At 35.7% G+C, this 18,351-nt stretch overlaps 1 protein-coding gene across 1 annotated transcript in view; it reads right to left on the reverse strand.

Moving 5' to 3' along the window:
- pappa2 (pappalysin 2) overlaps positions 1–18,351 on the reverse strand; it is a 103,137-nt gene that overhangs the window by 40,428 nt on the left and 44,358 nt on the right. Inside the window, 9 exon segments of the mRNA XM_077231987.1 lie at positions 445–619; positions 718–860; positions 2,289–2,395; positions 2,637–2,701; positions 2,704–2,829; positions 4,630–4,715; positions 4,895–5,023; positions 9,561–9,864; positions 11,641–11,823. Of these exon segments, the coding sequence (XP_077088102.1) occupies positions 445–619; positions 718–860; positions 2,289–2,395; positions 2,637–2,701; positions 2,704–2,829; positions 4,630–4,715; positions 4,895–5,023; positions 9,561–9,864; positions 11,641–11,823 (1,318 nt within the window).

The following is an 18,351-nucleotide window of genomic DNA, read 5'->3' on the forward strand; positions in this document are numbered from 1 at the left end:
TTATAATGTTACAAAACATTTCTATTTCAAATAAATGATGTTCTTTTTAACTTTCTATTCATAAAATAATATTTTTTAAAAATTATCCTGGTCTCAAAATAAAATATGGAGCAGCACAACTGTTTTCAACATTGACAATAATAAGAAATGCTACTTGAGCAAAAAACCTAAAAAATTGAATGATTTCTGAAGGATCTTGTGACTACTTGAGTAATGGCTGCTGAAACTGTAGCTTTGCCATCACAAGAATAAATACATTTTAAAATTATATTAGTATTTCACAATATTTTTGATCAAACACCTGCAACTTTGGTAAGCATAAGAGACTTCTTTCAAAAAAAATATTGCCGACCCCAAACATTTGAACAGTAGTGAATATATCGTGTAAACGTGCAAGTTTGTAATTGTGCTTGTAAGTCGTGGGAGACCCCACCCTCAGCGCACCCGGTCAGGGCAAAGGCGCTGAAGTGACAAGATGTACGCAATGCAACCGCCAGCACCGCCACTTGAGAGGAGGAGAAGTTCAGCTGCACTGCTGAAGTCTGGTAGAACGGCACACTCAGGTTATGAGTCACATTCACCACTAGGGGGTTACGCTGACATGACAGCTCGTACGAACCTGTGGACAAGCAGTGACACCATGTAAAAATCACACAAATACTATAATGCAAAGATTACAAACTTTCCCAAACAAATTATAGATATTATATGTGTTACCAAGCATGTGTTTTTTTCCAGTCGTGTCAAACAGTTCAATGGTCACTGTTTTCCTGCAATTTTCCCCATGCCAACTACCATCATAGGCGAGGTAGATAATAACAGAGGCTGCTACACCCGGTCGCTCAAATCCTACCTGTAGAAGCAATGTATCAGTTTCAGTAATGCATATATTTTGCCTTCTTGGCTAACATCATTTATTAACAGTGTGAGTGGGCATGGATGGCACATAGAAATAATAAAATATTAATATAAAATATAGAATAATTCTGAACATGCCTTACCGTTTCAAAGTTTGGGTTGGTAAGATTTTTTAATGTTTTGGAAAGAAGTCTCTTATAGTTACTAAGCCAGCATTTATTTGATCAAAATACAGTAAAAACAGTAATATTGTGAAATAGTATTACAATTTAAAACTGTTTTCTGTTTTACTGTATTTTAAATTGTAGTTTATTCTTGTGATGGAAAAGTGAATTTCAATGTCACATGGTCCTTCAGAAATCATTCTAATATGCTAAATTTGGTGCTCAAAATTTTTTACTTATTATCAGAGTTTAAAACAGTTGTGCTGCTTAAAGACTGCATGAAACAGAGTTGTGATTGTCTTTTCTTCTCTATTGTGATGTATATCCGAGTGAACCGGATAAAATGTAGGGCAGGACATTGGGAATTGATTGGATCATTCGATGGTTGATACTTGGTATTGCTGCCTTCTCATGTGACTGGCAGGTTGTCCCATTAAAAGTTATACTGTATAAGTGCATGGATACATCATTTATAATAAACAGTGCAATTGTCCATTTTCATTTCATGGGGATTTTGTTCGAAACCCTTGTAAATATTTTTAGGATTCTTTGATAAATAGAATGAAAAGGATTTATTTGTAATATAAATCGGTTGTAATATTATAAAAGTATTTACTGTCACTTTTAATAATTTGAACAAAAACCGCCAGCGGGTAAAATTTACCGATGCACACGACTACTGTTTTGCATGGTTAAAAAAACGTATTATGTCTCTGTATTATGCCACTGTCTTCACAAAGTAATGTCTAGAGTCATGAAATTATTATTTTTAGTCATCAACTATGTTTTTGTCCTGTTGTTTTATGTTCAAGGCTATTTTAAGCAGGCTACATTAATCACAGAATAGGCTAAACCAGCCTGCAATGACGACAAGAATTCTATGAAAGAAAGAAAGAAAATCTATGTACATTTGAAACACAGCCATGGGAAAATGTAACCCCGAGGCGGTTCTAGTGTTAATGCATCCTTGCAGAGTAAAAGTACTAATTTATTTGGAAAAAATAATATATATATATATATATATATATTCTTACTGAGCCTAAATGTTTAAATGGTAGCATACATAAAACTACTCAAATTAAAAGACCATTTGATTTCCTTTATTTTACAGAACATTATTCAAAATTTACTGGAAACACTAAATGTGCATTATTTATGGACAAGGTATAAAAAAGGCCTGATATAGACCTGATTATTTTGATAATCGAAAGTTATTTGAAAGTCTGTACCCTCAGCAATCGTACACTGAGCATGTGTGTGTACCTTTAGACAGACTGATCCTGAGTATAATAGCTTTTCAGATGAGCAGTACAGGGGGTCCATGCATCATGAGCCACTACTTCATTTATGTCAGAATACTGCGACTTGCACATCTGAAAAGGAAAGCAAAAAAAGATATATATATATATATATATATATATATATATATATATATATATATATATATATATATATATATAATATGTATATGATTTCATTCAGAACAATCATAAGGTTAAATTGTAGCAAGTGGTTAATTTGAGATGATGTTCAATGGGGTCAATAGATAAATTATTCATAACGGCGAATGACATATAAACAAAGGGCTTAGCTCGAACGGCAATATTTGTGTACCTGAGTGAGCACAGGCTCCCCGGTGACCCTAGAGGCAGGGCATCTCTGGTCCTGATGTGAGCCTGAGGCGTGGACGCCCACTGATCAGTGAACCCCTGGGGAGTGAAAAAACCACAGTCTTGGATGCTGGAACCTCTTTCAAACTCCTCGCACACTCCATCCCCTTCAAACACGAAGCACAAGCTCGGCTGACCTGAAAGAGACAGAAAAAGCAAGAGAGAGAGTGAACACAAACTCATCATAAGTAACAAGTAATGACTCGACTGCCAAGTTGAAATTGTGTTTTCATAGCAAGTCAGTGAGAATAGGCTTCACTTGTGTGCGAATTGAAAATAAATGGAACGTGATTCCACTCAGACGATTAAATAAACAATCAAGACGTCGCATTTAAATATGTGGATGATGTCATTACATATGAATGAGTTATGACATAAGTGCACGTGGAGGTAAAAGGAGAATTAGCATGTCATTAAAGTGAATTTGTTAGAGGGACACGTGTGAATGACATCAGAGTCTTGCATGAGCTCTTGTCTGAGAATGCTGCAAGGTAAGAGGAAGATGACTCATTGGTGGGAACAGCTTATCAAAGGCAAGGGGCTCAAAAGGGTTCTAACAACAAATTAAAAACACAAGCATTTGATTGGCCACCACTGCTGCAGAACAGCTGACCTAACCCACATGCCAATGCCAAAGGATTTACTTCTAAGCTTTGTTGATCTTTGCTCCCCAAATACGCTCTTGGAGATAATATATGAGAGCTCCTAATGCGGCATTAGAGTAACTATCGCAAAAAAGCCAGTCCTGAATGCCCTAAATCCACAAAAATGTGGTTACAAACTATGAAAACTTTGGGATGTTTGAGGCATGTGAGTCAATCGTTGCTGCGTCTATGGTCATGTTTGAATTAGACACTTCACATGCTTCACGCTCACAGAAAAAGCACTTTCAGTCATGAAAACAACATTGACTAAAATGGTGAACAATTAGTTTTTTTCCTTGAGTCTTCCTGGATTGTCTCACTCTCACCCCAGTATATTATGTAAAAATGGCATACAGTTAGATGATATAATTGTTGTGAAGATCAATTGCAGCCTACAACATGAACTTGCACTGGACTGGACTTGGACTGGATACTTTGAAGTCTGGAATTAATCTTTTAATATCTCGCCAAATATAGTGTGTAAAGATTCAAACCGAATGATCAGACATCACAGATTCTGCTGTCAAGGGGGAAGTGTTTTTTCTACTTTTTCTTTTTTGGTCAGCCTTGAAATAAAAACAACAGTGATTTCTCGATAATCCACACCTCAGTAACATGAAAGGAAAAGTTTTTTGTTTTAATTGATCCTGGATTTTTATTCACATATTCATATACACATACTGTATACAAGATATTGAATATTATTTGATGCCCCTTAACAACATCAACAAAGTCATTAAGGATTTATGTTTTTTCCTATATAATATCCAACAATAAACTAAATATCATTTGCTTGTACAGTTTCTTTCTACAGATTATACATGTACAGATTATAGATAAAGACTTTGGCAACATTAAAAGAGTAACGATTCGGTGCATCTGATGACAGATAGTCTAGTGTTATAAGAATGGACTCAGGAATTTGTCATTGTCTTTTCATTTCATTCCTTATGCTTTTCAGAAGGAATACTCAAGATATAATATTACACAATGCTGAAAATGTAGAGGCATTTTGATTTTTTGGAAAAGATGCAAAAATAAAGACAGGCTCATTTGAAGACCTCCACATTTTCTGCTTAATTCAGTCTGAGAGAGAAAAACAGTAGCAGAAAAATCCGAATCAACAGGAGACATATTGTTTTGGCTTGATTTGTTTTGTTTTGCGAGCTGGTTATGATTATTGGTTTATTATCCAGTGTGGACATTTTGGTGCTTCTGTTGTTCTGTTTACAGTCTAAGGGCCAGAGTTCTCCGTGTACAGTGAGAGTATTTGTTTTTGCGAGAATGACTCACCATGACACTTAAAACCTGGTTCAACATGGCATTTTTTTGAGCAGCCATCTCCATCTAAGAGATTCCCGTCATCACAATCCTCAGTCCTGTGGGGGGAAGATATTGAAGCCCAGGGTTACAGTTATGAAATATGTGGAAGTTATTTGGCTATCTTTCAAAACATGAAAGACTCAAACAAATACTAAAAAATATAAAACATTCTTTAAAAATGACTCAAGCACATAACATGCAAAGCCTCTGACAGACCCAATAAGTTTACACTGACCCCTGTAGTGTGCCATCACCACAGAAATGTTTTCCATGAGTATAAATCAAGCCAGGGGAAAGTTCACTGAAAAAACCATCCGACTCCACCTGGATCCTGTACAGGTACTGAACATCCCTCTGCACATCACTATAAGCAAACAAATACAAACACATACAGAAACGGATACTGTTAAAGTAATGATCAAGTGGTGAGAACATTAAAAAGTGAAATGAATTAGTGTGTGTGTGTGTGTGTGTGTGTGTGTGTGTGTGTGTGCGTGCGTGCGTGCGTGCGTGCGTGCGTGCGTGTGTGTGTGTGTGTTTATATTGCTATTGCTCTATTGCTCGAACACACAGTATGAATATAAAACATGCAGCAGTAATACTTGATCTAAGCTATATTTATTCTCAGAGTGATCTCAGTTCTAACCTTGTTATAAATAGAAACGACCTTTTAATGTTGAGGATATCACTGCATGTCCCACTGTTATGTACCTCAGGGTATCGATCTGATCTGATTCAATGACCCTATAAAAAGAGTCTCGCCATGATTGCCAAGGCTTGTTTGATTTCAGTCATTTTCCGGCTGGTGGTAAGAGGATGCCTAGCTAACTGAGCATCATCTACTTTCTCCTCTTATTACTCAACAAATTGCCCTTATTAATTATGGATCACTTCCAGGGACAGGGAAGGAGAGAGAGACTACTTAAAGCTATTGTTCTGAGGTTGCAATGGTAGATCCAATGAAGGATTCTGTGCAAGTGATAAGATAAAGTCATATTTCTCTCTTCGTAGCACAGACAGTTATAGAGAGAGGCAGTTGCCTACAGCACAAGATGGTGTTGGTGAGGTGTAACATTTTATTTGTCAATTGTACAGTATAGCCATTAGACTATTAAAAACTTTATCTTTGTGACTAAGAAGAGGAGAACTTAGCACACTTGAGCTTAAACGCATCAAATGTCTGTACACATTTGGTCTCGTCTAACTTCAGGTATTTCGACCTTCTTGACTGTATACAACTATTTAAATCATTCAATGAAAAACATAATATTTCTTAAAAAGTAATTAAGACACTCGAGAAATAACATTCAGACCCTTTTTACAGCAAAAGTACAAATATTGTGGTGTTGGATTCCTCTGATTTAAACCTGTTCCCAAAGTTATTGTAAGACATATTTATATATTTTTTAACTATTTTAACTAACTTTGAGTGTTATATTTGTGTTAAAAATGTGTAAACCTGTAATATATATATATATATATATATATATATATATATATATATATATATATATATATATATATATATATAAGATCAAATGTTAAAAATGTAACATGTCAATGTTCCAAAAAAAATCAGATAGATAGATAGATAGATAGATAGATAGATAGATAGATAGATAGATAGATAGATAGATAGATAGATAGATAGATAGATAGATAGATAGATAGATAGATAGATAGATAGATAGATAGATAGATAGATAGATAGATAGACAGCTCATAAAATATTTAGTATGGGTCCTCCTGAGGTTAATGATCAACATTATCTGAAGGTTAAGCATAAAAAAGGATAGAACGTCTTCATTACCCTAGCCAATTCGTGGGAAGTGCTTTTGTTTTTGCTGCAGACCTCACGGTGGCACTGTAGCCCACTTTCCCACAAAACCATATTTAATCCCATTCCCATTTTCCCCTCTTCTCCTTGTCACTCTTTTTGTCTCCCATGCCAAATGACATGTCTCTCACTTAATGCACAGTAACTACACTTAATGCACTACTAACTTCAGCCAGAGATTGGAAACAATTTTAGAGCAGCTACAAACAGCCATGGGTGTTTATGTTTCTAAGGGTAAAGCGGTCACATTTGGTTTATATTCTGGGGTTTCATTGTACCATTCTCTCTCTCTCTCTCTCTCTCTCTCTCTCTCTCTCTCTCTCTCTCTGATACAATCCGTCTTTATTTCCTTTCCCTATCCACATAGCTCAATTCCCAGTAGAGTTTCCATCTTTCAGAGCTTACAGGACTTGTGGAGGGAACTTTTCTGGATATGTTCATTCTCTGATCCACACTATTAATCTCTAGAGATTTTGAACTATTCCAAGTACTTGAATAACAATCCAGTTCCCCGCTGATGAATTTCTATTGGAACAAGCATAATTTGGCAATGCACAGAAATTGGCTATGCATTGATACTTGACTGGCTAATGAAATGGCTAATGATTTTATTGAGTCGCTGCGATAAACGGTTAAACAAACTTGAACAGTGATACACTGAAGATACAATTCGATGACAGTTTTAGAAATGCAACATGTTCAGCATTTATACTTAAGCCACACTTAAAAAATAATACTCCCAGGAATACTGTAGATCAACCATAAACACAATAAAACGTGACAAAGACATCATTTGAAAAAGCTGGACAGTATTACTAATGGTTTACCAATTTCGAATACATATTTTAAAATATAGTCGGTAACACTTTACAATATGGGTGCACTAATATGCATTAATTCATGTTTAACTAATGCACAGATAATCATGAGTTAATGTATGATTCATGAAGAACTAAACCATTAATTAATTATTACTGCATCAGCAACTAATAAATAGTCTATATGATTAATAGATTAAGTAATACATGAATTGCTATTAATTCAATGTGTCATTGTGTATTAATTCCTTAATAACATATTTTATTAACTAATAGTGTAAATTAATGTGTTAATTACCACAATTAGTCAAAGCTATGCACTTCAACTACCAGTTGTCTGTTTTAATTAATCATTAGCTAATGATTTGCAAAGGTATCATTATGTTATGACTTTACTTGTTGGGGCACATCATTATTAACTAATCATTTAGTAATTGTAGTAATTTACACATGAATTTGTGCTAACAATGAAGTAATTAATCATGTATTAATGTGTACCTGTATTAGGGATGAGTCGCGATCTTCGAATAGTCGAATAGTCGAACTGCGTTCGAAATTCGATCATGAAATTGCTTTTTCGAATATCGTTATATTTTCGCGCTATTCCAATGTGACATAAATGACGGCGCGCCTACTGTCACAGATCGCGCAGCAGGGTATTTTCCTGTCGGGGACACAAGGTGTCACTAACATGAATGAAACCCTGATGAAACCCCCTACTGCGCGATCTAGGATACCAGCGTTTTACCATAGTGTAAACAACAGAAGAAGAGCATTGTTGTGGCCGTTAACTCTGCGCCCAACAGAGGTGGGCATAACCTTTACTGTCTATGGTAGTAACCGTCTATGGTAGTAACAAAGTAGGCTACATTTACTTAGTTACGTTAGGCGACGTTCCTCTCGTTACTTTATTTTTATGCAATACATGTTGTTAAATGCAGTGCAGTGCGCGCGGTATCTTTTTATGGGCATGAGCGATGCTCAGTTTACAAATGAATCACTCTTTTGAGTCGATTCTGTTCAAAGACTTCATCAAACAAGTTGGCAGATCTGTCTAAATCGGTTCGCGAATTAGTTTGAATGATCTGTTCAGTTTCCTGCACGCACTGAATCGTCTGAAGTGCTTTCAATTCACACTCGACACGGAGTTGTAAGGAAGATTTAAGAACATCAAGAGCGTTGTGTGAATCGGCCGTGGACTACAGTACAGTCAAGTGAAAGCCATATTTTTGCCAGCGATGAAGATCTTTATTAGTTGAACAACTTCGTATGCTGTGTGTGAATGAATGATTCCACAGGACGATACATTCGAGTTCATTTCATTCAGGTAATACATTTTACAACCAAACAGATTATTACGCGACGATAGCACTACTACAACATTATGATGACATTATCTGTTTTTTGGACATATACATTAATTTATAGGCAATTTATTGTCCACAGTTTATGAAATGAACACTCGCCATCCCGCGGTTGTGTGTATTGCGCAGTGGCATCACACGAATAGTTTTGATTGAAACTAATTTGTTTAAAAAGTAGGCTATTGCAGTAACAAGGCAGGTTCGCATAAAATCATTATGACATATGACATTATTTTTGTAACAAGCGATGCAAAAATGGCCTGTCGTGCTATATTGTTTTTTTTCTTCTATGTTAATTATGTTTTTTTTAAAACGACGAAAACATGTTACTTGTTCAATTAATAAACAGTTTGTTTGATGACAAATCGCTAAGATGAAATTGGCCTCCCTTTCTGTCATTGTGAGTGTGCGTTTTTTTTTTTTTTTTTTTTGATTTTCGAACGATAATCGACTTTTGCTCCTCGATTTTCGAATGGCATTTTTGGCAGAAATTCACATCCCTAACCTGTATTATCTGGAAGTTGAAATACAAGGCTTTGGCTCATTCTGGTAATTAACATATTAATTAACACTATTAGTTAAAATAATGAGTTATTAGGGAATTAATTCACAATTACATATTTAATTAATAACAATTCATGTATGAACTAATACATTACCATACAGACTCTTAATTAGTTCCTAATGTGGTAATCATTAATGAGTAGCTTAGATAATCATTAGTTACACATTAATTCAGTATTATCTGTTCATTAGCTAAGCATGAATTAATGCTTATTAGTGCACCCATATTGTAAAGTGTTACCATATAGTCTTTACTTTATAATAGTGTCTACATACAAATAAAGTGCTATCATTAATCATACAGACACACGTTCCTACCTGTCAGTGTACGTGGGCTGTCTGACGGTGACGGGACTCCATTCCTCTCTGATTGGTGGCTCTCTGAGCACTCTGTAGAGAAGGGGGTGGCATCCAGAGCAAAGGGGATTTTGGGGTCGCGAGGTCAGCAACACAGCATCAATCTCAAGCTTCTTGTCAAAGGTGGAGATTTTAATGGCCTTGACCTTCTTACTAGTGTGTAAATGGAGTGTCAAAGGAATATCACAGAAAGCATGCTGGGGACCTGTGTTGACCGACTCGTCGTTCTCCATTATGAACATAATATTAGCAATTGCTTTTTGATCTGTGGAAAAACAGAGGATTGGATTCAAATAAACCATTAATACATCCATTAATCCTGGTCAGAATTTTGGGGGCAGTAAGATTTTTTTTAAATATATTTTTGAAAGAAGGTACCTATGCTCACCAAGGGTCCATTCATTTGATCAAAAATACAGTATAATTGATCATATATTTTAAATTCGCAATTTATTCGTGTGATGGCAAAGCTGAATTTTCAGTAGCCATTACTCCAGGCTTCACTGTCACATGATCCTTCAGAAATCACAAGAAACATTTCTTAATACTATTAATGTTGAAAACAGTTGTGTTGCTATTTTAGTGGAAATGTGATTTAAAAAAATAGGATTCAGGATGATGAATAGAAATTTCAAAAGAACAACATTCACTTGAAATAGAAATTTTACTTGAAACATATTTTAAACATGTTTTTTAGAAAATGTTTTGTACCAATGTAAACATAGAACTGACACTTCAAAGTAGAATTGGTGATCAATTGATCAGAATAAAAGTATTAATTTCTTTCCAAATAATAAAAATCTCACTGACCCCAAACCTTTTTAACAATAGGGTACAACGGGGCTAAAGGCACACATTAAGAAAATTGTGCTTTTCACTGCTCACATAGTGTATGATTGCAGAATATATATATATATATATATATATATATATATATATATATATATATATATATATATATATATATAATGTTTTATTGAACATTGATGAAGCATTGATTTGTGTGAAAATAAATCATAAAAGTGGTTTGTTTTGTTGTTTAAAAAAATCTTAAATATATGAGGTGGCAAGGTGGGCTTTTTTAGCACACACACGCGATAAAAAGCTCACAAGCATGGGGCAAAATAGGCAAAAATTTGTGATATAAATACTTTAGCTGAAAATATATGTTTTTAATAATGTCTAAGTTAATACTTGTTCAAAATAACCACTTTAGCAAAGTTTTTACTGTTTTCTGTTTATTTTGAGAATAAAATAATTCATTTTTGTTTAATAAATATATTGTCATTAGAATGTTAATATAAAAACATATTTAAAAAATACAGAAACAAAATTATTTTAAAAATTAATGATTCTGAAAGCATTGAAGGAGATCCCAAAATAATTTATTATAGATATACAGTAACAATAAATTATATTTTATTATGATATGACTAATATCGTATTTTTAAATATGATGGTTGCAGTATAAATATGGTGATTATCTCTAAGGTGGACACCCAACTTAATATATGATATTTACCATCTGAATCTAACCATGTCATGTCAACAAATGGAAAAGTCAGCCAGCTTTTTATTATCATGTTAATTATTGTGCCTTTAGCCCCCAGAGCAGAGGAGTCTTTTAATCCAAAAATAACATACTTTTCATATTCTTCTGTTATTGAAAAACTGTTGCTTTAATTAGCTTGAACAAAACTGAAAATCATTAAGAAGACCTTGATCTCAAAATATATTCAATAATGTTAGCGATTATCATTTGCTACTTAAATCTACATTTAAAAAAAAGAGTCAAATATTAGATCAAAGTAGAATAGAATCCCACTTTTGCCCGCGATTGCGTCAAGAATCAGCCAAAAATCCACGTGCATCTTGAAGAGTGGACGTATTGGAAAGTGCTGCGGCAAGTTTTTGTGCCTTCTAGTGGTTTGGAGGGAAAAAAATCAAATGTGACTTTTACTCCGTTGCGCCTATAGCCCCGTTGTACCCTACTGTATATTTCCATAATGTCAGGTATTTTATATGTTCAGACAGTACTAACTGGCTGAGGTGTATGTGATCCAGACGGTCAAGCTGTCAGGGACAACCGGATGAAGGAAGTGCAATTCCAACACGCAGCCCTCAGTCTGGGGGCACGGCGTGGTCATGTTGGGCTCATACAGGTTGACTTCAGGACTCCAGGCTTGCATGCTGGGCTCACATGGCTGGTACACATCAGGGGCCCCTGCAAAAACACATATGCAAACCTCATCCAAAGCAAAAAAGAAATGACTCTAACTTGCCATCAAAAGTTAAAGATCTTTTTGGCAAATGGGACATACACCTGGAGGGATGAGATAATTCATTGCAATAAAACTGGCATATTAGCCCTAAAACAGCATTTCCATAGCAATGCATTCAACAACTTAGCAAAATAGTGAACTGCTTTGCACGGTGCACTTACTGTGCATGCACACTCACTATTTTTGTGTAAAAACCTAGTAAGCTGCCATACTGCCTACAAAGCTACTTTCTTCTAAAGCAGCATGCTGTCATGAAAACTCAAAATGCCTGATTTGGAACACTTTACATACAGTATACAGCAAATTCGCTCACAAACTGTGCTCCCACAAACGATTCCAATAGATATGGATATTAGCATGTTGCCAAGCATACAAAAAGAGTAAAAGTAATTTGTTTTCGGTAGTGAATTAAATGTAATTCATTTTAAATATATTAAATTGTTAAATCAATTTATCCTGCTTTTTTCTTCCTCTTGGATTTATTTATTCATTTTAAATGTAGGGTAAATTGTGCTCATCAAAACATATTCTGGGATTGCATTCTTTGTGATGTAGCTAACCAATGCTGCCAATTAAAACCGGGGAGGCAGCATATTTAATTTGCAAACTTTTTAGAACAGTGTTTGCTTGGGGATCTCACCTTAAAATACTGCCTCCACAGGCAGTTCACTCGGTTTAGGAACCTAGCAATTCTGTGTGTTTATTATGAACAACCATTTAATCTCTTGAATCTTCCAGCTTGTTATGACAATTTTCACAAAAAGACAGGATGAGAGGCAAAGAGGAAGAAACCAGTGAAAGGGAAAACAGAGAAAGAGTGTCTGGGAACAACCACATGTCTTGGCAATGGATGTGAAGCACATTTCCCCAGACCTCAATCGACCGTAAGACCCAGGTGCAACTTGGCAAAGGAGACAGATTGGCACCTTAATTGGGACAGACAGGACTCACAAAATAATGTATTAAACTAAGAGTTAATGTCCTCAGTGGCATGAAGAACAAAAGCAAGACAGGGGAAAGTAATCCCAGGAGCCCTGGGGCAGCACTCACAAAAACACATTTGGGGACTAAATTGTGCCCACTGATAGCGACATTTATTGCACACACGATCACTGCCACCGTGGTTCATACTGTATGTCAGTGTTCAGATATGGTGAATGCAGCAGACTACTGCAATCTGGCACAGTTTTCTGGGAGTGTGCACCATCGCTCCACAACTGTGATCCAGGAACTTACCCTACCATTCAAAAGTTTGGGGTTGGTTTTCGTATGTTTTTCAAAGATTTGTTAAAGGGGTGCAAAACTCATTTTTATATGGTGTTTGCATATAAATGGGTCTTTACAGTGTGTGGACACAACCACCATACAATGAAAAAACCCATTCACTCCCTTTTTTTTTAATCCTCAAAAAGTCTAAACACTCTCAATAATCAGGCAATTTGGATTTTCTGAACACTATGATGTCATAATGCTCATGCTCCGCCCACGACCACTGATGGACTGTCCCGAATTAGCATATTTCTGCCCTCAGCCATTCGACACCCCCCATGGAAGAAAGGGGTGGGGTGAGCAGTTGCTCATTATCATTTAAAGGGACACTGTGGAGGAATTGTACCTTTATATAACAGCTTCAAAGTAATTTCGGTGGTAAACAAACTCATAGTAGGGCGAATAATCCTGGTAGTAAAGCTTGGGGGGGACGCCGCTAGAAAAACCAGCTATGTAAGTTTGAGAGGAGCGCCCCCGACAAATCTCACGAGAATCACGACTTGCTTTACGGTACAACGTCACATACATCAACAAAGCACGCATTTCTGAATTTAATCTTGGCAGAGTCGACAAAGAAAACGCGGTCGGAAGAGTCAAGGAAAAGAAAACGAGAAACTGACCGCGTGAGGAACCAGACAAGAGTCTCACTCGGCCAGGCATTCACTCGTCGGCGAGAGCTAAAAATCAGCAATGGATGCAAAAGCGATGCTGACCTGGCGTTCTTGTTGATGGACTAGTAGACATCTTCGGAGGCTATCTGTGCCTGTTCGATGTCCGGCGCTTTGTAACGCGTTGTGTCAGGAGGAAAAATAGGGATAGCTCACAGGTGAAGTTATTACAGAGGCCAGACAGACTCACAGAGGCAATTGGCATCTCACAACTTGAACTTTATTCCCAAATCGAACTTGTGTAACTGTCTGTTACACGTTCTACCGTCCACAGCGTTACTTGATAAACAAAAATAGGATAAGAATGAGAATCAAACAGAAATAACCCGTATACATGGGGTCTTCGAGCCGCGCATACAATACAGACTGCTGACAGTTCAACAGAGCGCGCGCAGATCTTATCCTACAGCTCCATCCTACTGAACAGGTACCGGTATACAGGGGGAGGGGATCAGGCCGTGAGTGCAGAGACATCTCTGGTGAGTGGTATTTACGACAGTAGCGTTAAATACAAGTACTCCACAGCGACTCAAGGGGTCGCTGTTTGACAAAAACGGAATTCCTCCGCAGTGTGCCTTTAAAGAGACATGTACTGGAACAGGTTACTGTGAACAAAGCTGTTTTTGAGGCGGTAAAAAGGGTGTTGTTTTACACAACCATTGAGTTAACCAAAGTATATTACAAACTTTACAGGAACACCCTAAAGAATCATACCAACTTGTGGAAAATGGGCATCCGATGACCCCTTAAATATGAATAGCGTGTCTATGTGTGAATGAATGAATGAACGTCACAGACGTGCGCGCTGTTGTTTACTACAGCTGTACAGCGCACATCTGTGCCGTTCATTCAGACTCGCACCTACATTGGTAAACATTTTATTTTTACATGAACACATCCAAACTATATTGCTATAGCCTAATGAGATGAGTAAAAATAGACTGAAATATGTTGAAATAAAATGTCTTTGTATAAGCAACAAACTGCAAATTAACATTTATATGCTAATATATCATACACACGCTATGTTACAGACTGAATATGAATGTTTAGACAAAATTTAGTTGATTAGTATTGGAGAGATTATAAAGTTTTTACTGTAAAAAAAAGACTACTGCCACATAAAATAAGCTTTTGTTCGCCAATATCTGCTCATATGTTAAATATATAGTATGGGATGTTTTGTCAAAAATAAAGTAGGTATATTGAATTATCAACTAAGATGTTATTATAGTGTTTGTTCCAATATTCAAACTAATGAATCCTTACCTCTGAAATACGTATGATAAAATGTATACCTTTTACAAAGAAAGATTACACTTGAAATATTGTTAAAATTGTAATTGTTGTTGTAATTGTAACCTATTTGTAATTGGTTACAATTTTTAATTGTAAAAAATATATATATATATATATATTAGGGCTGGGTATTGACACAAATTTCACAATTCGATTCGATTTTCGATCCACAAGCTTGCAATTCGATTCGATTTCGATTCGATTCAATATTGATTATTTTGGATATCAGGTACAATACATGGCAAATTTTCTCAAGGAAAACAAATTTCTTAACCAATGCTGTAAACTATGGGAGTCAGTTGTATCATTAAAATTTTTTCATTAGCCTACTATAGCCTAATATTGAAGGTAAAGATTTACTGATTTGTATACAAACACACAAATTACAATTTTATTTATTTTTATAAAGTTATATGAAATATAAACATTTAAATGGTGGCTGTCATAAAAACTTGCCAGATTTATTCAAACATGCATTTAATATTGAAGAACATAACACATTATAATGAATATGTAATATGGTGCATATATTTAGCAAAATGCTCCTCTCTAGAGTTAATTTTTCTAGCTGACTAACAAGTTCATGGTCACTGGATATGGTTTTTCTGAGGTAAATGTGACGTTACATGACATTGTATACAAGCTGTTTCACTGACGTCTTTCCACAGTTGAAACACTGATTGAGCGATTCCATGTGACAATAAGGATTTCGATAAGTTGTACTCTATCTTTTAACCAGAGGTGTCAAGTCTAGGTTCAGAAAGTAAAATTCCTCCTCAGTATTTTGTTCCAATCACCTGGATTTGCTAATTAGCACAGTTTTTCAGCCAGGAGATAGAACTAATTTGTGAAATCAGCTGGCTGAGTTAATGGGTGGAATAAACATATGACAGGACTTTTACTCTCTGACCCCTGGAATTGACACCTCTGCTTTTAGCACACTTTCAGATGCTCATTCTTGTTTATTTCACGCTGTAACTGGTAATATTAAGGCGGAAGAGAAGATCATGTGTGCTCGGCGCTGCTGAGCTGCGCGTGCCAGATCGATCTCACGCCACAGCGCCAAAACGGTTATGTTTTTGAATTTCGTAAGAAAATGGACGTAATTTGAAATCGGAGACTTTGTTTCATATCAATAGTAACAAAGCACAAAGATTAATGCGTTTATTGGATGGGATGCGCGCTACAGTGTTACATTAATTCATCAACTAAAGGGTTGAGCGAACAGGATGACTAATCAATTCTTGGGATTTAAGAATCGATATCGGTTCATAAAAATGAGAATCGATTAAAATCGAGAAATCGATAATTTTTATTTTTTTAACTTTTGTGATTGCGAATAAGTGCAGTGTCCTGTGAATGTAACTCTACCACGGCATTAACATGTGATTTGAATGTACGTTGAGTGTATTGGGACTGAGGCGCCAGAACTACAGCTGATAGAATGCACGCTGTACGATATACCATATTTTAGTTTCCATACTTATTGGGTTTCCACAACAATGTTAGTGAGTAAATCTACTGAAATTGCCACCATAACAGTGGAGTGTGATGTGTAAGATTTAGAGCTACCACATTTTTTAATTAGGCTACTATTAGAATTATTTGAGGTTGACATAGGCTAATACAATACACAGACCTACACCAAAAAACTAGTTGAGGATAAATTATTTAAAATTGGGCAATTCCAGCATTATGGACGTGACATTTGCAGTCAAAACTTGAAATATAAATGATCAGAAAATGCATTTAATACTGAAACGTCTGTTTATATATCCATACTCCCTTAATAAAGGAGTCAAGACATTAGAAAAATATCAGTCTACACATGCGTTTTATATTTAATATGAGCGAAATACACATGTGACGTGACACAAAAAATCTTTAACTTTTAGGTGGCAAAATATTTTTTAATAATTCTATGAATCACACTGCGCAAAACAAAAGTAAGCTAATAACCGGATGAAGAAGGGTCGGCCTCCACAGAACATAAAATATTATTTTTTATTTTATTTTTTGTGTTCGCATTTATGAGGAAAAAAACAATGTTACGGTGACAGTTCTCCGTTACGGACATGACCGCTCTGAAAGCGACTTTAAAACTTTCACAGAGACTTCAGAAAGCACAAAGCCTTTCTTTAAAGTAAATTTCGTTTTTTATTATTGTATCTTAATTTTAATTAATGTTTCATCAACCAATTGCCTGGATATAATAAATAAGAAGTAAATATAGAAGAAAATAGATCATCATGACACGGAGTCGCCGGCGCGTGAACTGGACTCTCGTATCATAAATGAACCGAAACTCAGCGTATAATGTAGGCTACTTGCCTCACAGACTTGAGAAATATAGAAAGCTTGATGTCTACTTTTAAACAGAACATTTAAAAACGAAAAACAGACTGCTCTCTGCTAATGTAATCCGTATGAAATCTGCATTTCTCTCTGGCGCATTACTGTGAAGATCGCGAGTCAGCATCGTCAACTTCATCTTTGCAGCCGACACACACTGACACAGAAAAACCTTTTTTATTAATAAACAATTAAAATCTCTCCTTGCTATATTTGACATATTCATAATCATTACTTTTGCCAGTTCTTTGTGGCAGCTTTAATAAACTTTATTGAGAGCGCCACCCTTGTTACATGAACGCGTCACCACTGCATCAGCACCGAAAACATGATTTTTTTTTTTTTAATCTAAAATAAAAAATCATGATATGAACCGAATTTTAGGTTTGGTCTATAGTTACAGCCTTAGTAAGATGAGAAAGCAGGAGTTTTCGGGGAGGGTCATGCCTTTTTCCACCATCATTTTGGAGGGTCATAGAAAAAGTTATTACTGGCGAAGGCCAGTCAAGTCTTTTTTGACTACAGATCTCAAAACTCCTCCGGTGGCCCCTTAAATAAATAACGAACAGTCCCTTAGTGAACAGTAAAGAAAATGTAATTATCAGAATGAAATCCCAGAAAACCATGTCTGACAGCACACAAATACTGAATTAAGTTCTCCTTTACATCTTCTTGCACTTGAATGGACAATTTTACACAAAATTAGGGCAAAATGGCAGTCTTGGCGAGTATCCTAGTAATCATAGTTGGAGTGAATGTAAACAGTTGAGAAAGACAACGCATGTGTAACAGTATCGTTATAATGAAACCATGCATTATGTCTTAAAGTGACAACAGCTTAATATGCTTGCTGCTGTCTTTGTTTTTAATGTTAATCAAACA

The sequence above is a fragment of the Siphateles boraxobius genome, unplaced genomic scaffold (genome assembly GCF_051911475.1).
Source record: "Siphateles boraxobius isolate OS27281-9 unplaced genomic scaffold, OSU_SipBor_1 1, whole genome shotgun sequence".
NCBI lineage: Eukaryota > Metazoa > Chordata > Actinopteri > Cypriniformes > Leuciscidae > Siphateles > Siphateles boraxobius.